General features: G+C 43.6%; 2 protein-coding genes and 1 pseudogene across 6 annotated transcripts in view; 2 read left to right on the forward strand and 1 right to left on the reverse strand.

The window, feature by feature from the left end:
• Positions 1-14,453, reverse strand: part of EEF1AKMT2 (EEF1A lysine methyltransferase 2) — a 71,069-nt gene extending 56,616 nt beyond the window's left edge. For all 5 annotated transcript variants that reach the window (XM_086681121.1, XM_086681120.1, XM_086681118.1 and 2 more), the window contains exons 1-4: positions 14,304-14,453; positions 13,172-13,237; positions 11,815-11,929; positions 1,822-1,929 (exon numbers count right to left, since the gene is read on the reverse strand). In XM_086681121.1, the coding sequence (XP_086537247.1) occupies positions 1,822-1,929; positions 11,815-11,929; positions 13,172-13,237; positions 14,304-14,422 (408 nt within the window). In that variant the 5' untranslated portion in view covers positions 14,423-14,453. The remainder of the gene's footprint in view (positions 1-1,821; positions 1,930-11,814; positions 11,930-13,171; positions 13,238-14,303) is intronic.
• LOC112854261 (large ribosomal subunit protein eL33 pseudogene) lies at positions 8,775-9,251 on the forward strand (annotated as a pseudogene).
• Positions 14,454-22,540: 8,087 nt separating the features above from the next.
• The window catches only part of ABRAXAS2 (abraxas 2, BRISC complex subunit), a 32,670-nt gene continuing 31,015 nt past the window's right edge, over positions 22,541-24,195 (forward strand). The window contains exon 1 of the mRNA XM_025917958.2: positions 22,541-22,687. Coding sequence (XP_025773743.2) covers positions 22,541-22,687 — 147 coding nt within the window. The remainder of the gene's footprint in view (positions 22,688-24,195) is intronic.

Consider the following 24,195-nt stretch of genomic DNA (forward strand, 5'->3'; position numbering starts at 1 on the left):
TATGTGGCACTCAAACGGGTCATTAGAAGGAAGATGCCTTTTGGCTGATATTACTAGCTGTGTGATGTAAACTTGGTAAATCAGAAGTTCTGTGGCCCTGACTCAGCAGCTCACAAAGGAACGAATGGATGTAAGGAACGGCTTGAAGCTTAAGGAATTAAGTGACTCTTTACATTGCAGTGACTTCACTTGATAAGTGTGCGCTTTGGGTTGTGAAAGTCCTACACGAGCACAGCACACTCATTCGCCATCGCCTCTGAACACGTGAGGAGCGTCTGACGTGGTGACCTGCCTCGGCTTCACTGAATAGTCACAATAATTGGCCAGCGGACTTAATTCTGAAAAGCTGCTTTGAAAAAGTAATCACCTCATGATTATTCACACAAACTTAATGCAGGAACCATAAATAGCATGTTACCGAAAACACTCTGATTTTAAAATGTGGATTTTGTTTCCTTGCGTCTGAACATGGGTTTTTTTCCCCTCCTCCCTCACACCAAAGTATTCGGGATCCCTGAAGCAAAAAATGACTACCATTCCTACGAGCTAAGTTTAGAGAAGCTCCTATCCGAAATGTCTGTATAAAAGTACTCATTTATTCAGTAAGTATTTCGTGAACACCTGTTCTCTTCAGGGACTTTCCAGTCACTGGGAACATAACAGTAAACGAAAAAGAAAAGGGACCCTGGATGAGAACACATCTTACGTTCTCTACATCCGATCTTAGCCAAAAGGCCGAGAAGCGATATCTTATGTTCTCTAAAGAAACAGACAAGTAAATGAACTGAACAAATAATTCTAGATAAAGTGGCATGAAGACAATAAAAACAGAATGATGAAGACAGTGAGCGACTAGAAAGAGAAATGGTTTGGAAAACGCAGTAAAGAAAGACCCAAGAAGGTGATATTGGAGCACAGATCTGACTGATGAGAATGAGCCACGTAAGCTAAGATCTGAGACAAGAATATTCTAGGCAGAGAGCAGAAGGTGTAAAGACCGGAAAAGAACAGACTAGACATGTTTCAGGAGCAGAGAGCAAGCCAGCATGACTGGAACACAGGTGATGAAAAGGAAAAGAGGTCAGAAACGAGGGGCTTCACGAGGCGCGGTGGGGGGTTCAGATTCCACTCTCAATGAGATGGGGAAGCCCTTAGAGACTTGTGAGCAAAGCAGCGACACGAGCTGGTATTTTAAAAGATCACTCCGCTTGACCTGTGGTCGTGGACGGTGGCGTGGCAAGAGCGGCAACGGAGAGGCCAAGTAAGAGGCCACTGTAGCCACACAGGCAAGAAACGATGGAGCCTGGACTCAGGAGAGAACGGTGGAGATAGCAAGGAATGGTCACCTGCCTGATAGACTCTGAAGATAAAACCAAGAGAATTAGAAGCCACACTTAAAGGAGAGAGAAGAATCAAGGATAACTCCTCGGGTTTGGGGTTAGTACAAGAGGTGAATGGTAGTAGCAGTAACAGAAATGGAAACTCAAAGTTTCATTTCAGACTAAATGAAGGACTATTAGCTATCCAGGCAAAAGCATAAAATAGGCAAAATCAAGTTTTTTGATCTAGGTAATCCAAAGTTAGCTATGATTTGCGTTTGCAGACATGAAAGAACACAATTGCACACAAGAAAGAAGAGAAAATCACTTCCCCAAGCTGACTAGACTCAAAATTTTAATAGTTACTTAAAAATGTTTCAATTTGGATTTATAATGAACCCTCAATTTATGAGTTCAAAAGATATTGTCAACAAATATATTTTAGAAATGTTTAAACTTTGTAACTTTTATTACAAATAAGTTATAGTAATATAATAGTTACCTTCAACTTAATGTTAGATAAACCTTCTTTCTCTATAATACTTCCAGAAAGCTGTATTGCAGAAGGAGAGTAATCAATTCCAGTAATATTAGAAAATCCAAATTTTGCCTAGAGACAGAGAAACAATTTTATACTTTAGTTTAAAATGAAGTTTTAACATACTGCTTTGCTTATGAATTATAATATTCCTTTAGGACCGGGACTGTTTTAATAGATCAAGTGACATATACTATCCAATAATCTACACTGTTTAAATTTTATTGTAGATCTAAATAGAAACTAAGAGTCTGAATTTACATCAAATGACAATTCATCTGTTTTTACAGTATTTGATTTCAATTTCAAAAGAAAATTCATTCTCTCAAAGATCATGAGAATGTACATATGATATTTTTACCCTCAAGCAGAAAAATGTAACATTAACTTCTGATGTGGATATGCTCTAATTCACACATAAATCTGTCATTAATTTTACTTAACACAATTAAGTTATACAAATAAATAAAATGCGTACGTAGTAAATTCTTGAAAAATTTTCCTTCGAGTGTGATTATAAATTATGCAATTCTACATCCAGCCATGTGATTATTCAACACCTTACACATGTACTTTTTTGTTTTTGAAATGTTTACAAAACACATGTGAGGGCAGGTATTAATATTCTCAAAGAATGAAGGCTCACTGGATCTGAGAGTTTTGAGCCTAAAGCTGTAGTCCCACTGCTTCCTAGCCATATGAATCCACCTAGGGTGTGAGAGCTTATGGGAAAAGTATGATGGCGTCTGTTCCTCACCCCCACCCCTAACACTATGCTGAACATTTTTAGAACAATCAGACTCAAGGTCATTTCAAAGGAAACTTGGAGAAAAGCAGCTGAAAAGTACAGTGTAGTCTAAAATTCTCTTCCTGCTCTTCAATATTTACACAATTTCTTTCCTTCAAAACTTAACATATGCCAACACCATCCATTAAGATTCCCTAGACTTTTCAACACTAAGTGACTGATTCCTAAACTCTAGTAACATGTTGATTGTTTTGCACAGAATTTTGCTACCTTTGACTATTTTTCTTTTTAATCTAAAGGTCTTTGATGCCAACCTCCTACTCTTTTTGTTTGTTTTGTTTTTGTTTTTTGGGGTTTTTTTTTTCAGTCTTCATTTAGCTTTTTAATTTACATCCAAGTTAGCATATAGTGCAACAATGATTTCAGGAGTAGATTCCTTAATGCCCCTGACCCAGGTAGCCCATCCCCCCTCCTACACCCTCTCCAGGAACCCTCTGTTTGTTCTCCATATTTAAGTCTCTTATGTTTTGCCCCCTCCCTGTTTTTATATTATTTTTGCTCCCCTTCTCTTATGTTCACCTGTTTTGTATCTTAAAGTCCTCCTATGAGTGAAGTCATTTGACATTTGTCTTTCTCTGACTAATAGCATAATACCTTCTAGTTCCATCTACGTTATTGCAAATGACACCAATCTTCTACTCTTAAAGCTGTCTCACTCCATACTCTTCGAGATCTTCATTTTCTCCCACTTTCCCTCAATTCCTTCCCCATCAGGAACCCAGGATAATTCTATTAATAATTGACTCCTACCAGTTCCCTCTTCTCCCATGTGTGTTTGTTCTTATAACAGCACTTATAAAAATATCATATATAGACGTTTTAGGTTTTTAGAACAGTCATCCAAAACCTCAAACTATCTCCAACATTCTTCACATTTGGTTTCTGGTACTCGGAAGAAAATAGGCAGACATTCAAGGAAATAACAAATGACCAGAAACCAAGGGGGAAAAACTGATATTAGAAAAAGACCCACAGGAGGGGCGCCTGGGTGGCTTAGTCGGTTAAACGTTAAACGTCCGACTTCCGCTCAGGTCACGATCTCGCGGTTTGTGAATTCGAGCCCCGCGTCGGGCTCTGTGCTGACAGCTCAGAGCCTGGAGCCTGTTTCAGATTCTGTGTCTCCCTCTCTCTGCCCCTCTTCAGCTCATACTCTCTCTCTCTCTCTCTCTCTCGGTCTCTCTCTCAAAAATAAACATTTTTAAAAAATGAACAATCAATCCCCAAAATTATTTCGATAAAAATGTCAAAAAAAATAAAGACACCGTCTCCCCCAAATCAATCAATTCAACATTAACAGAATCAAGAAGAAAAATCCTCTAATCATCACAGTGGATATCAAAGAAAGCAGCTGATCAAATTCAACCCCCATTCATGATTAAAAACTAGGAATATAAAGGAACACCCTCAATCTGATAAAGACCATCTATGAAAACCTATAGCTGACATCACATTTAATAGTGAAAAATAGAAGCTTTTCTCTTATACTAGGCAGTGTTAACAAGGCTACCTGCCTTCGTTCTATTCATTTCTATTCAACAATGTATACAAGAGCACACAGCATTTCAGGCGCCTCAGTGGCTCAGTCGGTTAAGTGTCCGACCCTTGATTTCAGCTCAGGTCATGATCTCATGGTTCATGTGATCGAGCCCCCCCATCAGGCTCTCCGCTGGCAGTGCAGAGCCTGCTTGGGATTCTCTCTCCCTCTCTCTGTCTCTGCCACTCCCCCACTTGAGTGCGCGCCCTCTCAAATAAAGAAATAAACAGACTACATAGCATTTCAATAAACAAGACATCAAAGTTGGAATTAAAGAAATAAAACTATATTACATTACTATATTTGAGAAAATCAAAAAGAATCTATAAATAAACTATTGGAATTAATTTCTGAATTACTGGATACAAAATTAATAGAAAAACTTGTCATTTTGTTTCTATTTCCTAGCAATGAACTATTAGAAAATACATTTTACAAGCATAACAATAACAACTGCAACAACAAACATCTAAGGATCAAGCCAAGAAAAGATATGGAAGACCCCTACAGAGAAAACTACAAAATATTACTGGTAGAATATAAACAGCTAAATAAATGGAGGAACATATCATGCTTGTGGATTCAGAGATTCAATACTGTTAAGGTCTAAATCCTCCCCAAATTCAATGCAATCCTAATCAAAATCCTATGATTTTTTTTCCCCCCAAAAGGTAATGAGTTTAAACTTTAAATAAATATGCATCCTCCCTGAATTAATCTGTAAATTCAGTGCAACCCTAATCAAAATGCCAGGTGTTCTTTTTTTTCCTGAAGTGACAAGATTATTCTAAAATTTAAATGAATATGGAAAAAGCTAACTAACAACAGCCAAGACAACAATGGAAAAGAGATCAGTGTTGGAGAATTGACATCAACCAAACATGAAATCAGGACAGCAAGGCACTGGCATATAAGCAAACAGTCTCAAAGGAATAAAACAGAGGATCCAGCAACAGACCCAAGCACACACCACTAAATGGCTTATAACAGAACTGCCGGGGGGAAAGGATGGACATTTCAATACATGGTGCTGGGTTACCTGGATAATCACGAGGAAAAAAATAAACCTCAACCTTCACCTCACAACATATACAACAATTGATCAGAACCTAAATGTGAAGAAAACAATAAAGCTTTTAGAAGAACACACAGGAAAATATCTTTATGACGCTGGGTGGGCAAGGTTTAATACACAATATTCAAAAACACTAATAATGTATTAAATTATATATTAAACTAGATGCACTAGATGAAGATATTGGCAATACAACGATCACATGCCCAAAATATATAAAGAACTCCTACAAATCAATAAGAAAATCACAGGCACCTCAATTTTAACATAAGCAAAAAACTTAAACAGGCATTTCACCAGAAAGAATAGCCAAATGGCCAAAACGCGTATGAAAAGATGCTCAACATCTCTAGTCACCAGGAAATAATAAAACAATGAGATACCACTACACACCCCCGAGAATCACTGAAATCGTATAATTTCATAATCACTGTTATGTCGTAATCATAATTGTATAATCACTGACAAGACCAGGTGCTCGCAAGAATGGACTTCTCACACACTCCAGTAGGAGCATAAACTAGTACAACCATTTTGGAAAACTGTTTATCAGTATTGGTAATAATCCAGTACTAGAAACAGCCCAAATGTTTCTCCATCTACGGGAAAATGAATGTATAAATGAATGAATGACTAAATAATTAAATTGTGGTATTTTCATAGAGTACAATGAAATGAACAGTGAAATACTGAAAGCCATGTCTGAAAAGAGGAACCTCACAAATCCAAGTTCAGCAGAAGCCAGATCAAAAAAAATAAAGCGCATAACCGTATTACCATTTACATCATGCCAACAACAGGTAAAACTCAATGTAATGGACAAAGGATAATTTTTTCAAAAACTGATGGATGAAACAATTCAACAATCATATGCCAGAGAAAATGAACTTCAACCAGTATCTCAAGCCTTACAGAAAAATTAACTCCAAAAGAATCACAGATCTAAACATAAGAGGTAAAACTTTAAACTTTCAGAAGACAACATAGGAGAATATCTGTGTGACCCTGGGTTAGGCAAAAAGTTCTTTATTATGACAACAAAAGCAATCCATGAGAAAAAAGTTAATAAACTTTTTTTTAAGCTTCATCAAAATCAAGAACTCCTGCCCTTCCGAAGATACTATTAAGAGAATAACAAAAAGGGGCGCCTGGGTGACTCTGTCAGTTGAGCATCCGTCTTCGGCTCAGGTCATGATCTCGCATTCATGGGTTCGAGTCCTACATCGGGCTCTGAGCTGACAGCCCAGAACCTGGAGCCTGCTTCAGATTCTGTGTCTCCCTCTCTCTCTCTGCCTCTATCCGTGTCTCTCTCTCTCTCTCTCTCTCAAAAAAATTAAAACGTTAAAAAAAGAATAAAGAAAGAAGCCAAAGAATTGGAGAAAACACTTAGAAACCACCTACCTGGCAAAGAACATATATCCAGATTACATAAAGAATCCTCAAATCTTAACAGTAAGTAAACAAACAACCCAATTTAAAAATAGGCCAAAAATGTGGCACCCATTTCACCAAAGATACGCGAATGGCAAGTAAGTATGTGAAAAGGTGCTCAACATCCTTAGTTATTAGGGAAATGCTAATTCAAACCACAATGAGAAACCAGTACAGCTAATCTCAAAAGCAGCCTAACATATGATGATAGACATCAAAATAGTGGTTAACTTTAGAAAGGAATGGGGGTAAGGTGCACAAAGGGGCTACTTCTATGGAGCTAACAATGTTTTATTTCTTGATCAGGTTGGTGAGTTACACAAAGGGTTCATCTTGTAAAACCTATATACTTAATGAGCACTTTTCTACATAAATACATTTAATAAGTTTACATTAAAAAAGAAAGTAACTTCCCTTAAAAGACTACCTATCTAGGTGGCTTCACCAGTGAATTCTACCGTTTTTTTAATTCTTTTTTTAAAGTTTTAACTTATTTATTTTGAGAGAGACAGAGAGAAAGAGAGAGAGAATGAATCAGGAAGGGGCTGAGAGAGATGGTAAGAGAGAGAATCCCAAGCAGGCTCTGTGCTGTCATTGCAGAGCCCGACACAAGGCTCGAACCAATGAATCGTGAGATCATGACTCAAGCCAAAGTCAGACACTTAACCAACTGAGACACCCAGGCACCTCTCTACCAAACATTTAAGGGGAAAAAAAGCACTAATCGTTAATAAACTCCTTCAATAAATACATTTTTATTCAGTGACGCTGGCATAACCTGATACTAAAACTTAACAAGAACACTACAAAAAAGGAAAATTACCAAGACAATCTTTCTCATGGACAGAGCTGCAAAAATCCTAAACAAAATATTAACAAACTGAATCCAATAATATATACAAGTTGGGTTTCTTCCAGAGATGCACTTAACATTTGAAAATGATCAGTGTAATTCACCAACACGAATAGCCTAAAGAAGAAAACTCATATGATTATCTCAAAGAGACAAAGGGAAAACATTTGGCAAATTACAAGATTCATGAGAAACACACACACACTCTCTCTCTCTCACACTCACTCTCTTTTAGCAAAGGAGGAATAGGAGGAAACTTCTTTAATCTGGTACTAACTGATCTACAAAACAAATAACAAATTTACAAGCTAACATCATACCTAACAGTGAAATATTCAAAGTAATCTCTGAAAGGGGGAAAAAAAGACAAGGAAGTCTTCTATTATCACATCTTTTCAACATTCTACTAGAGGTCATAGACAGTGTAATAAGAGGAAAAAAGTTATAAAGGCTTGGAAAGGAAGAAATAAAACTGCCATTATTCACAGTCTGCATAATTATATAGTTAACCACTGAACAACACAGGGGTTAGGAGTGCTGACACCCCTCACAGTCAAAAATTCGCATTTAACTTTTGACTCCCACAAAACTTTACTAACAGCCTACTGTTGACCGGAAACCTTACAGATAACATAACAGTCAACACATATTTTGTACGCGTATCACGCACTGTATTCTTACAATAAAGTAGGCTAAAGAAAAGAAAACGTTATTAAGAAAATCATAAGGAGGGGCATCTGGGTGGCTCAGTCAGTTAAGCATCCAGCTCTTGATTTCAGCTCAGGTCATGATCTCACGGTTCATGAGTTCGAGCCCCTCATCGGGCTCCACGATGACAGCATGGAGCCTGCTCTCTCCCCCTCTCTTTCTGCCCCTCCCATGTTTGCACTCACTCGCTCTCTCAAAATAAATAAATAAACTTAAAAAAAAAGAAAATTATAAGGAAAATACATTTACAGTACCGTATATATATTTATTAAAAAAAAAAACACAAATGAGTGGGCCTACATAGTTCAAAAACCCATGCCATTCAAGAGTCAACTGTATATGTGAAAAAATCTAAAAGAATCTACTTAAACTACTAGTTTCAAAGGATAAATCATTAGCCTTTACAAATAAACCATTAAAATCCAAAAGAATCTACAGGTAAACAAGAGAATGAATAAATAAAACTGCAATATAATTAAATACCATACAGCCCTTTCTTTCCGCCATCTTGGAAGCTGTGGAGGCCTGCTGGGAGCAGAACTCCTAAAATGACAAATATGTCTGGAAGGCTGTGGTCCAAGGGTATTTTTGCTGGCTATAGGCAGGGTGTCCAGAACCACAGGGAGAACACAGCTCTTCTTAAAATTGAAGGTGTTTATGCTCAAAATGAAACTGAATTCTATCTAGGCAAGAGATGTGCTTATGTGTACAAAGCCAAGAACAACACAGTGACTCCTGGTGGCAAACCAAACAAAAGCAGAGCAACCTGGGGGAAGGTAACGTGCTCGTGGAAACAGTGGCACGATTCGTGCCAAATTCCGAAGGAACCTTCCTGCTAAAGCCATTGGCCACAGACTCCGTGCGATGCTGTACCCCTCCAGGATCTAAACTAACTGAAAAGTAAATAAACAAAGGTGTAGGTTTGTAAAATCTTGTAAAAACAAACAAAAAAACTTCACACAGCAGTGAAAATGAATGTGCTACTCCTACACGCAACTTGAGTGACTCTCACAGAACGTGTAGAAGACACTAGAAAGAATATATACCCGAGTCTTCCATTCATACATTCAGAAACAGGCAAACTGATCTTCTGATGTTAAAATTCTTTGTGATTAATGGTTACTTCTAGAAACGAAGGAGGGAGTAATTTAAAAAGGACTGCCGGGGAGTTCAGGGGAGTTTCTAGAGTCTATAACACATTACCTCTTGACCAGGGTGATAGTTCATAGGTGACCATAGGTGCGTTCACTTTGTGATAATTCACTGAGCCACACACTTTTGATTTGTGCACTTTAACACATATATGCTACACCCTGATGTTTCAAAAACATTTACTATAAATTTTTCTAATCATAGTCCACTGCTTAAAACATTTTAATGGTGGGGGGAAAACAAAAAACAAACAAAAAACCATTTTAATGGTGGGGCGCCTGAGTAGCTCAGTTAAGCGTTCAATTCCTGATTTCGGCACAGGTCACAATCTCACAGTTTGTGGGATCCAGCCCCATGTCAGACTCTACACTGACAGTGTAGAGCCTGCTTGGGACTCTCTCTCTCCCTCCCTCTCTGCCCCTTCCCCACTAGCACTCCTTCTCTCAAAGTACATAAATATATAAAAATTAGGGGCGCCTGGGTGGCTCAGTCGGTTAAGCGTCCGACTTCGGCTCAGGTCACGATCTCGCGGTCCGCGAGTTCAAGCCCCGCGTCGGGCTCTGGGCTGATGGCTCAGAGCCTGGAGCCTGCTTCCGATTCTGTGTTTCCCTCTCTCTCTGCCCCTCCCCCGTTCATGCTGTGTCTCTCTCTGTCTCAAAAATAAATAAACGTTAAAAAAAAAAAAAATTTAAAAAAAAAAAAAATTAAAATGTTGGGGTGCCTGGGAGGCTCAGTTGGTTAAGCATCCGGCTTCAGCTCAGGTCATGATCTCACGGTTTGTGAGTCAAGCCCCATGTCAGGCTCTGTGCTGACAGCTTGCTCAGAGCCAGGAGCCTGCTCCAGATTCTGTCTCCCTTTCTCTCTGCCCTTCCCCCGCGCGCGCGCTCTCTCTCTCTCTCTCTCTCTCTCTCTCTCTCTCTCTCTCTCACTCAAAAATAAACATTAGGGGCGCCTGGGTGGCTCAGTTGGTTAAGCGTCCGACTTCAGCTCAGGTCAGGATCTCATGGTCCGTGAGTTTGAGCCCCGCGTCGGGCTCTGGGCTGATGGCTCAGAGCCTGGAGCCTGCTTCTGATTCTGTCTCCCTCTCTCTCTGCCCCTCCCCCGTTCATGCTCTGTCTCTGTCTCAAAAATAAACGTTAAAAAAAAAAAAAAAAAATTCAACAATAAACATTAAAAAAAATTGCTAATAAAAAAAAAAGTAAAATGTTAATGGCTCCCCATAGCCTAAAAGTAAAATCTAACCTATTAGGCATGACATGTATGGCTCCTACCTTTAACTTAATCCTCAACTCTGTCCATCTCGAACATACACTTTATATTCTAATGTACCAATTTATTTACAGTCCCAGTACATGCTATGCTGCTTCAAACATTCACGTCTTCTTTTTTTGAGATTTTTTTTTTTTTTAAGCAATCTCCACACCCAACACGGGGCTCGCACTCCCAACCCCAAGATCAAGAGTTCTCATGCTCCACCAACTGAGCCACCCACGCACCCTCAAACCTTCATGCCTTTAAACATTGTTTCCATTGCTTGAAATTTTCTCTCTTACACCCCACCCACACTCACTACACTCTGCCTGTGCAATTTCCATCCAGCTTGGGTATTAGCTCCTCCAAGACCCTTCCTACCCCTTGTCCCCAAAGCTAATCACTCTTTTCGACACACAGTTATCTAATATCGCCCACGTCAAGCTACAGTGTTAAGGGTTTCTGTGTCCACCCATCCTCTACTAAACTAGAACAACTCAAGCACAAGGTCTACATCTTCAGGCTGCCAGTGCCCAGCACAAGCCTTGGCCCATGCAAGTCATTCAACAAATTTCACCATTGTGTGTACACCCATACAAATTAAGACAGTAGAGCCATCTAAGAGGGAGTGTATTACCATTTCCACCATAGTACATGCCACAGCAATGAGCACACTACAGGCACACAACGATCGTTTAGTTAGTAGTAGAACCTGTGCCCAAACTCAGTTCCACGGACAGAATACTCTTTTCAAACCATACGCTCACGTAAGATAAAGTATTTATGTCCTACCAGAAATGTACAAAGGCTTCTTTCTTTCATACACACATATCTCCAGAGTTTTGAGCTAGAAGAAACCAATTAAGATCACCTAGTCAAAAGTTTTCGCAAAGAACCTACACCCAGAGAAATAAAGTGGCTTGCTGAAGCTCAAGGTTAAGGCCAGAAGGGCCAAGATGAGCGCTCAGATGCCCTGCTTTCTCACAATCCACGCAGCCTCCTTCCGTACCATGTGACTCCTCAAAGAAGGTGCTACGACTGCTCTGCTACTTTAGACTCACATGGTTAATATCCTCATTCGCAAGATTTGTTTTTAGTTTCATTTTAAAATTTGGCTTTAACACATGAATACTAAAAGTACCAACAAGTTCAACCAAGAAAACACCATTTCCAGTTCCAATATCAAGCACTGAAGCGTCCAATGGAATCTCGCGTTTTTGCATCCACCTTATTAGCCGATTCATACTCTCTTCTCCAAACCTATTAGAAACAGAGAATCCGTTACTCAGATACCAGAGGAATACAGAGCAAAGTTTACAACTAGATTCCATTTAAGCAGCTTATTCAATACGCTCAAGTAAGTCTTTGTTCAAAGTAAGAAGTAGCACCTGTGACTACTTAAACTTCACCTCTACTAGTACTTAGGAGAAAACACCCCCAATGGAATAGAATAGAATAGATGAAGTCAATATGCTATTTATTAATGTTTCTCTACATCAGCACTAACACTCGTGTATGGCTCAAAATTTCATCGCTTCTTGAACAAGGACAATCACAGGATGACAGTAACTTCCTAATGCAGGTTTCCCCCCTCTAACCGCAAGTAGAACATTGCTATGAAATCTTTCCTGCAGCAAAATGGCACAAAGAAGCAATTACCAGTAATTTATACGGTAAAATTTTGTGAGCATTCCCAGACCCCAAAAATAACCTCTCTTAGGCCTAATACCTTAAGACACATCTTGCTAACAGATACACAAAAAAAATCAAGAAAAAGCACAGACGCTCACAGACACTGTTCAAAGCTATGGCGGCTTGATGCTGGGATGCTGAGTATAGTTCCCGGGGAAGGAGCTTGGCAGCACAACTCTTGCTGCTAGGGGTGTGCACTGCCTCTCTAAGGGCTCACTGCAAGACAAACGGTGAATGCTAGTTTTGTTCTTCACCTTTTTGTGCAAAAGTAAAAAGCTTCAGGCACCTGGGTGGCTCAGTCGGTTAAGTGGCCAACTTCGGTTCAGGTCATGATCACATGGTTCATGAGTTCAACCCGACGTCGGGCTCCGTGCTGACAGCTCAGAGCCCGGAGCCTGCTTCAGCTTCTGTGTCTCCCTCTCTCTCTGCCCCTCTCCCACTCATGTTGTCTCTTTCTCAAAAATAAATAAACATTAAAAAAAAAATTTTTTTTTTTAAAGTAAAAATCTTCAGATTTCTTTCACGTACTTACAGGTACTAATGTAAGTCTTTCATAAAAGCCGAGGGGCATAATGTGCATTTTCAAAAAGCTGGGGGATACCTGCATAGTCATCCAATTTAAGTCTGGACCATTAAAAGTCGGAGAAGAGACTCTTTAAATCTACCCACTAAAGCTAGAATCAGTCCAAAGTTCCCAAGAATTTTAGGCTGTTTTCCTTTGGGATAAACACTTAAAAGACACACACACACACACACACACTCACTCACTCACTCTTCTGAATCATAATTCCACTATTTTTTCTAACTCACCAGATTTCTCCTGTATCTCCATATTCTTGGAAAGTTTGCAGTTCTCTCTCATAGACAGCATCCCAACTATATAATCAAATGCAAAGCAAGATTCTTGAATTAAACTGCATTACGAATTAAATATGTTTCTAATACATCCTAAGTATTTATGACAAGGTTAAAACATTATTGTGTTATCAGGAAGTGCACATAGATCAACCCCTTAACATCCTCGTGTTAAAAGAACGAAACAAACAGTGTAAGTTTACACTACAATACCTGACGTATTAAAAACTACTATAGGTTTTACCTTTAAAAAGTATAAGCAAGAATTTGTTCCAGGATCCCTAAGTCCCAAACACAAGTCCAAAACTTGACTGTACAAAGTGTCATTACAGCACATTGCAGTCTAAAACATGCAGACACAAAGGTTTTCCATCAATACGCTGGTTACTCAAGAAGGAAATCACCAAACATAAGCTCTGCCTAAAAGTTACTTGTAAGTTTAAGATTCACTCCTTTTAAGTACAGTTCCTCGTCCTCATCACTTGCCTTCTCTTGCTACTTCATCTCCCTAGAATCGCCGCTCCCTCTTACCCCTTCAACTCAGCCCATCCTTCCTTACCTTCCTCTGTCATTCGTTCATCCATCTATTAATTCGTTCAGAATTACTGAACATCGATTTGGTCAGACCACTTTCTTCTACCCCAAGATGCCCCACCATCTCCTCGCTCTCTCCTCCGGTCACCCTTCACTCCCACCCTTTCCAGCTCCGACATCCCTACCCCATCTCCTAAGCCTTAACCGTGCCCCCCTTACCCTTCCCTATCCCCACTACCGTCGACCCCGCCTCCTCGCTCTTTCCCCAAGCCTGCCCCTCGAGTTCGAGACCCTTACGAGGCCTCCCCAAAAGCTTCGGAGAGCATTCCGCACCCCACGATCCCTTTACACAATGACCCCTTGAAATACCCCTTAACCACCTACAGGGTGGCCCCTCGGGATTCCAGCCCATCAATCCCCCCGCCTTACCTTCCACGCGCCACGCCCCCAAGGTCCTCCCCATCTTCCGGGGCCCCATATCCCTCCCGGTCCCTTTCCCGGGGCCCAGCCCTGGCGGTGCCGCTGACGCTCCCCCGCGGTACGCCACACTCACTGCTCTCGAGTCCCCAGCGCCGACGGGGCAAAGCCATCCCCTCCGGGACTGCCCCCTCGGGACCGCGCCGCGGCCCCAGCGCAGCCGCCGCCGCTGCCGCCGCCCGCGCCAGAGTTCATCCCGCTCCGCGACCCAGAGGGCCGTGGGGGCCGCCATAGAGACGAAGCACGGACAGAGCGGACTTGTGGAAGGCGCCTCTAGGCGGCGGGAGGCCGCCCACTCTACTGCTCCCGGCTCGGCGTCTTCAGCTCTGTTCTGGTCTTGGGTGCGGGTTCCCACGACCAGGCGTGGAGAGACAGGGCCTCGCCTCCCTCTCTGCCCCCTCCAGCCAGAGTCAGATGCACCCCCTTTCTGAAGTGCCCGCCTAAGCGCCACCACATTTGGGGACTGCAGTTTGTAAGGGACTGTGAAAAAGAAACATCCAAAGTGGAGTCGGTTTTGCTAACCTTCACCGACGCTTAACTAACCCAACTTAACTGCAGCTTCAGCCTCTCCTAGAGTGAAATTTTTTTTTTTTTTTTTAAGATTTTATTTCTGAGTAACCTGTAGACCCAAAGTGGGGCTCAAACAACCCAGAGATCAAGAGTGGCCTGCTCTTCCGACTGAGCCAGCCAGGCACCCCTCCCAGGAGGGGAATTTTAAACCAATCAGTCTGGAATTTTCTGGTGGTCACTAGTGAGGTGATCCACCTGATAAGACCCCCTGCCTTCCCTTGAGGGAAGGTGACCTTGCCTGAAATAATGCACTTTTTAAATTATTATTATTTTATTGAAGTATAGTTGACAGTCAATGTTACATTAGTTTGAGAGGTTGAAATAATCCATTCGTAATTTACTAGTCCCACCTTCCCCCTGTAAAAACGTTCCATTTTGTACGACTCTGAGCTCCCTTCTACTTGCTATATGGGATGTTGCCTGATTCATGAATCATTGAATAAAGGCAATTAGATATTTAAAGTTACTCAGCTGTTTTTGGGTTTTTTTGTTTGTTTGTTTTTTTTAAACAGGACCATTCAAGGTATTGCATTTTGGAAAAAGGCTGCCAGTGGGAAAACCCCACTAAATAGGTGAGGCCAATATTGCTCACTGCAAAGGCACAAATCACCTGATGCATCCACGTTGTGGTCAGATGTGGAAAGTGGGTGGGACAGTCCACTGCATTATTTGGCTTCCTGGTCAGAAAGCTAATTTAATTTGTAGCTGGGATTCTGCCTTAAAAATAGCATTCTGCCCTCTTGGGACTTGATATCACTGGTGGACACGGGAATTTATGCCCAGAGAAATGACTGCCTTATGACAACCCCCCGCCCCGAACAAAAATATTCCAAAAACGAGGGTCGGATCGGAGTGTTGTGGAAGAAGGTGCAAGGGAGTCAAGATGCATGGATGCCTGTCTTCGCTGTGCCCCGAGCCAGGCACCTGATCTTGTCTGAGACTCCTAACCTTTGTGTGTCTCAACCTCCTCACCTGCACCACGCCGGAAATAGTGACTCCTTACACCAGGTTGCTCCCAACCAATGAACCTGAGATCCATCCGCCTCTCGGTCTGACTACCATTGGGATTTCTGCAGTATAATGTGAGAAATCTTGTGGGCCAAAGGTCTGGGGGTGTTTTCTGTAGCAGCCATGAACTACTGACAGTCGAATGTCCTAGGTAGGCCAGGCTCTCGAAGGCTTCTAATAAGGCTGCCTTCCAACCAGATGGAATGTTTCCTAGGCTACGTTTCTGTTGACTCAGCAGACAGAAGTCCAATAAGTCCCTAGAGGTAAACAGCATCAACAGTTGCCTCTCCAGTCCACAGAAACCCCAATTAGGACCAAAGTGCATCTCCTCCGATACAAGATGTTCCAAGATCTTCAAGCAACCGCTGGCGATAGACTACAGTAAAAGACAGATGGGGATCCATGTGTGTAGTGATTAAAGAACTCTAGGAAGAACGTAAGTAACCTTATTACAGTGCAATAAAACCACCAAATGCCACGGCCATTTTGTGCTGCCCTGGGCAAATGGTTGTTTTGATCTTTTGTAGACTCTAGATGCTAGAGAAAGCAAGCTTGAATATGACTAAGTCTCAAAAAGTTTTAGGTTCTAATTACAAAGGATCCATGAAAGATAAGGCCGTCTTCAATCTGGTGTCTTGCCAACACTTAAGATGTTTTTGCTGTGTGTGATGAATGCTATAAACAGTTGTTGGTATGGAGCCCTGGAAAAACCCTCTGTTTACACAGAGTTCCTTCTGTGGCTCCAGGATTATTCTGGCTGTTTAGTCCTGACGGCTGTGTGGGGCACCACCTCTGATCACCCAGGGCAACGGGATTCTCAGTGGAGGGTAGAGAAGCCCAATCCGAGTGGAGCTGCCCATCACCAGGGAGAAGGTGGAATGTGCCAAGGAACACAGTCTCTCTCACCAGGTGCCCGTTACATAGGCAGGGGGAGGCTCTTTGAGTACGCTGGGTTGCCTCATCTCCCTCTAATGCTGCCGATCACTGCAGCCTGGAACCCTGCTTACCTCCAACTTCTCTGAAACAGTGCTTTTAAGAGTTCTCAGACACTTCCTAATTGGCAAACCAAGGGTCAAGTTCCAAGCTTTACCTTCTTTGCTCCTCTGTAGTGGTCGACACTGCTTAGGACACCCTTCTTGAAAACCCCCCCTTGTTTTCCCAGCACCACCTGCTCTTAAGTGAGCCTTTTAAACATTTTTACTTAATGTTTATTTGATTTTGAAGGAGAGAGAGGCACAGCGTGGGCAGGGGAGGGGCAGAGAGAGAGGGAGACACAGAATTCGAAGCGGGCTCCAGGCTCTGAGGTGTCAGCACAGAGCCCGACGCCGGGCTGGAACTCACGAACCGTGAGATCATGACCTGAGCCAAAGTCAGACATTAACCGACTGAGTCACCCGGGGACCCCTTGAGTGAGCCTTTTAAAAAGGGAGGTAGGCAAGCAGCTCTGGAGTTGGACTCAGGTTTTGAGCCCTGACCCTATCATGTGTGACTGTAGGCAAGTTCTTTAACTTCTCGGGGCCTCAGTTTGCCCATCCTCATATAATAATAATAATAGTGCCCGTGGCATTAAATGAGGTAATTCCTGGGATGCCTGGGTGGCTCAGTCAGTTAAGTGTCTGACTCTTGATTTCAGCTCAGGTCATGATTTCACGGCTTGTGAGTTCGAGCCCCACATTTGGCTCTGCGCTGACAGTGTGGAGCCTGCTTGGGATTCTCTCTCTCTCTCTCTCTCTCTCTCTCTCTCTCTCTCTCTCAAAATAAATAAATAAAGCTTAAAAAAAATAGAGGCGCCTGGGTGGCCTCAGTTGGTCACGTGTCCAACTTCAGCTTAGGTCATGATCTGCTGTTTATGAGTTTGAGCCCCACATCGGGCTCTCATCTGTCAGCAAAGATCCTCTGTCTCCCCTCTCTCTTCCCCTTCCCCACTAGTTCTCTCTCTCTCTCAAAAGAAATAAACTTTAATTTTTTTTAATGTTTATTTATTTTTGACAGAGAGAGAGAGAGACGGACCATGAGCAGAGGAGGGGCAGGGAGAGAGGGAGACACAGAATCCGAAGCAGGCTCCAGACTCCGAGCTGTCAGCCCAGAGCCTGACACGGGGCTCGAACTCACAAACCGCGAGACCATGACCAGAGCCAAAGTCGGACGCTCAGCCGATGGAGCCACCCAGGCGCCCCAAAAGGAAATAAACTTTAAAATAAGTAAATAAGGTAATTCCTGTGACATCCTACATGCCTGACACACGGCAAATTCTCATTAAATGCTAGCTCAAGTTCTTCGGTTATAAATGGAGTTCAAAATGGACCTATTTCAGAACATTGTTAGGAAGATTACATAATAGACCGTGCAAGTGACGCGCTCAGAACAGAGCCTGACAGACAGTGAGCGTTCAGTAAATGTTAGCTATTGTTCTTACTGTTAGTGACTTCCAAGTTCATCCTCTACCCCCAGCTCCGGGCTTTTCCTGCAGCTGCCTAGACGTCCCTTGTTATGTTCAACTCAACCTGTCAACCTGTCGAAAACCCAAACTTCCTTGCACTGCCTCCTCCCCCAACCCCAGTACCTCCAAACCCTCTCTTCCCTGTGTTCTCCATTCGCGTGGCCCCTGACCAGCCAAAGCAGAGCATCATCCTTGTTTTGTTCTTCCCTCACCCTCCGCACACGGCTCCTCCTGGCCTCCCCTGGGCCTGGGCTCAGGGCCATTTTTTCCAGCCTGTCGCCACTGCTCTGCCTTCCTTTGGGCCACTCGGGCTCACAGCTCACTGGGGCCACTGCAACCCCTTTCGAGTAGGCCTCCCTCGAGCCGCTCAGCTCCAGGCCCCTTCCCTGGTCCCAGCTATCCTCTGCTCCCCTCTGTTCCCCTCTCTTCCTCCACAGAGGCCTCCAGGACTCAGCCAGGTTTTCTCTCCTTCCATGCCTGATACCAGTCATCCCTTTCCTCTGCATTTTCTTGCCTGATCACGGACTACAGAGTCAAGCCATCCTGAACTTCAGTCTCGACTTAGTCCATACCAGGTGTGACCTTGGGCAAGTCACTTGATTTAAACCTTTTAAGTCTCAGTTTCCTCGACTACCTAGAGGGCATAGTGAAATGGACTTCCTTGTTTCCCCTTTCAGATCCATCATAGCAGAGTGTGGCGTTTGCCTGCATACCAGCACCTGCTGAAATGCATGGGTTTTGTTTTTTTGATAAATACATAATAATGGAATCTTACCGTTTGCATTGTTTGCCAGTTGCATTTTCACTTAAGAGTATTGTGGTGAGGGGCACCTGGGTGGTTCAGTCGGTTAAGCGTCGACTTCGGCTCAGGTCACGATCTCACCGTTAAGAGTTCGAGCCCCGTGTCAGGCTCTGTGCCCACTGCTCAGAGCCTGGAGCCTGTTTCAGATTCTGTGTCTCTCTCTCTCTCTGCTCCTCCCCCACTCATCCTCTCTCTCTCAAAAATAAATAAATATTAAAAAAAAAATATTGTAGTGATAGGGGTGCCTGGGTGGCTCCGTCAGTCAAGCATCTGACTGATCTTGACTCAGGTCATGATCTCACGATTCGTGGGATCGAGCCCTGCATCAGGCTCTGCGCTAACAGCATGGAGCCTGCTTGGGAATCTCTCTCTCTTTCTCTCTCTCTCTCTCTCTCTCTCTGCCCCTTTCCAGCTGGTTCTGCTTCTCTGTCTCTCTCTCAAAATGGATCAAACTTGAAAAGAAAAAAAAAATATTGTGGTGATATACTGGGAGGTCTTTTCTTATCAGAGCCTATAGATTTCTTTTATCTTCTAAACTACTTCATGACAATGGAAGTGATGGCTAACAGTCAGCAGGCTGTCATTGTGTGCCAAGGACTGGGTGAAACATCCAATATGCTATCTCATTCACTCCTTAAGATTGCCACAGCAGGCAGGTACCTCATTTTACACAGGAGCAAACCAAGGCGCAGAGAAGTTGCTCCGGATCACACAGTGAGTGCTACACCTGACACCGGAACCCGAGCGGTCCACTCTAAAACCTGCTTCGCAACCGCTACGTGGGTGTGTTCGATCACTGTAGAAGTTTTGCTGAAGGTTTTCCTAAGAAGGCAGTCAAGAGGAATTCCGTCATACGATACACAACACTGCATCCTAAAAATTCCTTATTCTCATCTTTCCCCAAGTTTCAGAATCTCACTGCAGCTACTCATCTCCCTTTCTCTCTTTCTCCTTCTCCCCGAAAATGCTGTTGATCCATCTGGCTCTTTCCTCTCTCATCTTCTGCGTCTCAAATCTTTTCCTCGGGGGCACCACCCAAGGCACCTTGTTAGTAATGAGCTTATTCCCTTTACTAGCTTCTTTGGTCTCCGTTCCCCTCTAGCACCTGCTGATAAAATACAACCATCTTCTGTGGGACCCTCCCACTTTTTATGCAACTTTCACTCAACAATCATTTGGGGGGGGGGGCCATGCAGTCACGTGCTGGGTAATATCTACATGCCAGGCGTTATCCCAAATGCTGGACTACAGCAGTAAGCAAATCAAAGATGAATCCCTGTCCACATGCAGTTCAGAATGTGCCAGCGGAGAGACAAAGACAATATGCTGCGATATGAATAAAATAGGGATGATGTTAGATGGTGATGAGTAGGAAAGGGGAAGGGAAAGCAGGGAAGGAATATTGAGAAGGTCAGGCTGGGGGCTGCAGTCTGGTTAGGGTGATAAGAGAAGGATTCTCTGACCAGGTGGCCCTAAGTGAAAATCTGCAACAGGTTGTCATACGTTCTATCCCCAGGGAAGCAGAGTCTAAGACTGAGATGAACACGAAAGAAGATTACTAGGGAGTGCTCTCAGGATCACCACCTACTGGGGAAGGGAAAGAAACAGAGCTGGATGGAGGAAGTTGGCGGACTGGGGTACCATTACAACAGCACCTCAGCTAACACCTCTTTCCCCTACAGGGCACTCTGGAGCTGGGATGACCCTTTGGAATTACCCCAGGTTGGAAGGAAGGAGGTGAGCCTTTATCCATCTATATTGATGAGGCATTGAATGTTGGTCACCCAGAAAATGAGGAATGATCTCAGGCAATGACACTATACTGAAGGCAAGTCCATGAGAAAGCTGACAATTTCCCCAGCTGGGGAAGAAGCTGGGTATGGTAGAATAGTAAGTCCTGCAGGGGTGGATATGTGTCACACATCAGAGCATCTAGAGCAGAGATAAAGGAGTAAACCTTGCAACTATCTGTGAGAAGAGCACTCTAGGCAAAGGGAACAGCAAGTGCAAAGGCCCTGAGGTAGGATGAGATAGGGATACCCAGGAAGCAGAAAGACTAGTGTGGCTGAAGCCGAGTGAACAAAGGGGGCAGGGGCAAGAAAGGAAGTCAGATGAGTGATAGGAACCAAGTCATTACAAGGTTTAGGTTTAGACCAAGAAGCAACATGCTTTAAATTAAAAAAAAATTTTTTTTTATGTTTATTTAAACATAAAGAGAGAGACACACACAGAGTGTGAGCAGGGGAGGGCAGAGAGAGAGGGAGGGAGACACAGAATCTGAAGCTGGCTCCAGGCTCTGAGCTGTCAGCGCAGAGCCCAATGCAGGACTCGAACCGATGAACCGTGAGATCATGACCTGAGCCGAGGTTGGATGCTTCACTGACTGAGCCACCCAGACGCCCCTAAATTTTAAGTTTTAGCATGACCAATTTAGTTGCTGGGTTGAGATTAGATTTGGCAGGGAAGGGGTTGAAGACAAGGTGGAACCCAGGGTTTCTCAACCTCATCCCGTGGGGGAGGTGGGGGTCCTATGCATTGTAGGATATTTGGCTGCCCTCTAACCACTATTACCAGCGGCACCCTCCGCCAAGTTGTGACATCCAAAAATGCCTCCAGACACTGCCAAATGTCCCCTGAGGGGTAAAATTGCCCCCAGTTCAGGGCTCTTGAGTCAGAGACTGTTATAAAGACCCAGGAAAGAATTGATGATTTAGACCACCATGATAGGTGATAGGTGTGCTGGTGATGAGTTGTAGGATTCTCGATATATTTTTAAGACTGTGCTGACTGATCAAAGGTGGGGGAGGTCAACCATGATTCCAAGGTCTTGGGCCTGTGCAACAGTCAGAAAACAGTCCTTCTGCTGAACTTTTGGAGAGCGTGGTACAAGGAGACTTGTGGGAGATCAGAAGTTCAGTTTCGAACCTGAAAGATCGGACAAAGAGAAGAATGGTGATTCCTGAGCTTCTTTACCTAACTTTGCGAGATTTAATTTTTGCTGTTTTTTTTAAATTTGTTGTTCCAACCTTCTTTGCATGATTTTTCGTTAAATTCGTGTCCTTTTGTTACAGAATCCAATCCCTTCCCACCTTCACTGCTACCACCATTTCACTTCCAACCACCCCCAAAGACACCTTCCTCCTGCGGATTACAGTACCACCCTTCCCCCTCTGCCACATTATAGCCTCCACGCTGCAGCCAGAGTGGTCCTACGAAAATGGAAATAACAGCATTTTCTTTCTATGTCAAACGCAAACCGCGCACTTGCTTGAATCATCTCCCTCCTTTCATTCTTGAGTTGGATTTTATTAGTAAGAGTTTCATTTGCAAAGAGAAAAAATGATTTGGGGAACTCTCGAGGGCTATGCAGAAGAGGCGGTATCTGAGATGTGCAGGGCCCGAGACGGAGGACACTTCGCGGGGGTTGGGTTCCAATAGGGCAAATCTGCGTCTCGCCCCTTGGCCTCACCCGCCAAAAACTTCATTTCCCAGGATGCCAAGGGGCGGGGCCGGCCGGAAGGCTGCGTGCCCTCCGCGGGGCATGATGGGGGAGTTGGAGATTTCCATCATGGCGGCTTCCATTTCGGGCTACACCTTCAGCGCTGTGTGTTTCCACAGCGCCAACAGCAACGCTGACCACGTAGGTGCCGGGCCCCCCGCCGCGGCCGCTGGAGCCTCCAGCCTCCGTCCCGGGCCGGCGCCTGCGGCCAAGCTGGAACCGCTCGCGGCTCACCCCCTGGGCTCCCGGGCTGGCCCGAGGGGCAGGTGACCCGGGCGGCTCCCGCCCCCGGCGAGCTCCTGCTACCCTGGGCTCCTTCGCCCCTGGGATGGGCCCCCTCATTCGGTGCCTGCCACCTCCTGGCCTTCTCAGGACAGCCGTCTTGTTTTTAGCAAAGCTGTCTCGGTTGGCAGCCAGCAGTGTCTGGAGTCGCTTAGTGGAAACCGAGCTCCTGCCCCTCCCTGAGAGGCTTCTAGACTTCCGAGGGGCTCCCGGGGTCGGCAGAGAGCGGAGAGACCGAGCTTTAGTCTGGGAACCGAGGCACCCTGCCCCGCCCGCCGGTCTCACAGGTTGTTGTGGGGTGCGACGAGGGAAAGAAACCATGGCTGTCACTATTCATACTCGTTAGATACGTTCGTGTGTTTTCTTCGCCTCGATGGAAAATGGAGAATGTAAACAGGAGTGTTTAGGTGTAGGGTCTGTTTGCCTTGAAGTTGCATATTTAGTTCCTTGGCGAATGTTCTAAAACCACGGCGCTCGTCGCAGCGAAATAGGGAAATGACAGGCCTACGTATGAGTGATCGGAAATGCATAGGCTTCGGAGCTCCCAGAGAGCAAAGCTTGTCTGCTTCAATGTCTTTATTTCGCGAATTGTCTTTTTAATGTCATTCGCCTGGATGGAAGTTTCTTTGTGAAACTAGGTAACTTTTATCTTTACATATGTAATCTGTCCACCAAATTGAGGGGTTATTTGACAAGATGTCAATAATGAATTATTCAAATTTATTTAATAAGTGTGTGTGTGTGTGGGGGGGTTGTGGTTGTCATTACAAAGCAAAATGATACACTGCAGAATAAGGAACTGGGTTTGGTTTCATGTCTGCAATCTTAGCCTCCATTAGTAAAAACTGATCACACAGAGAGGTGATTCTGTTAGTAAGTTGGGTATCATGAAATTATTGTACTTTTCATCTCTCCGATGTTGATAGTGGAGATAGGAATACACATGGGTGTTTCCAGAGTTAGCTCACGTCTCTGGACACTAAGGCCTGTGATACTATAGGCAGCTATTTTATAATGTAATGAAGTTCCATATATAGGTGGTTTGTGATACTCCTGATGGCCTTAGAAGTATTAAATATGGTTTCAGCAATGCTTCTTAACATCTGTAGTTCTTGGACTACCTAGTAATATCACAGTTTTTGCAGAAGGCAAGACTATTGTTAAGAATAAGTTACCTCTTGGATAGATGTTCTACAAACAGCAGTGACATGGCCATGTTACTTAGATTGTTATTAATTTAATTCGAGAGATAGTCCCTTATATCTGTGCTTTGCCAGACATGGTGCTAGACTTTGTGGAAGTCTTTGCCATGATATGGAAGTATGTCTCCAAATAGTTTGCAACTTTATTTCACATGGCCATAGCTG

Source organism: Puma concolor, chromosome D2, assembly GCF_028749965.1.
Source record: "Puma concolor isolate L17-30 chromosome D2, mPumCon1.1.hap2, whole genome shotgun sequence".
Lineage (NCBI taxonomy): Eukaryota > Metazoa > Chordata > Mammalia > Carnivora > Felidae > Puma > Puma concolor.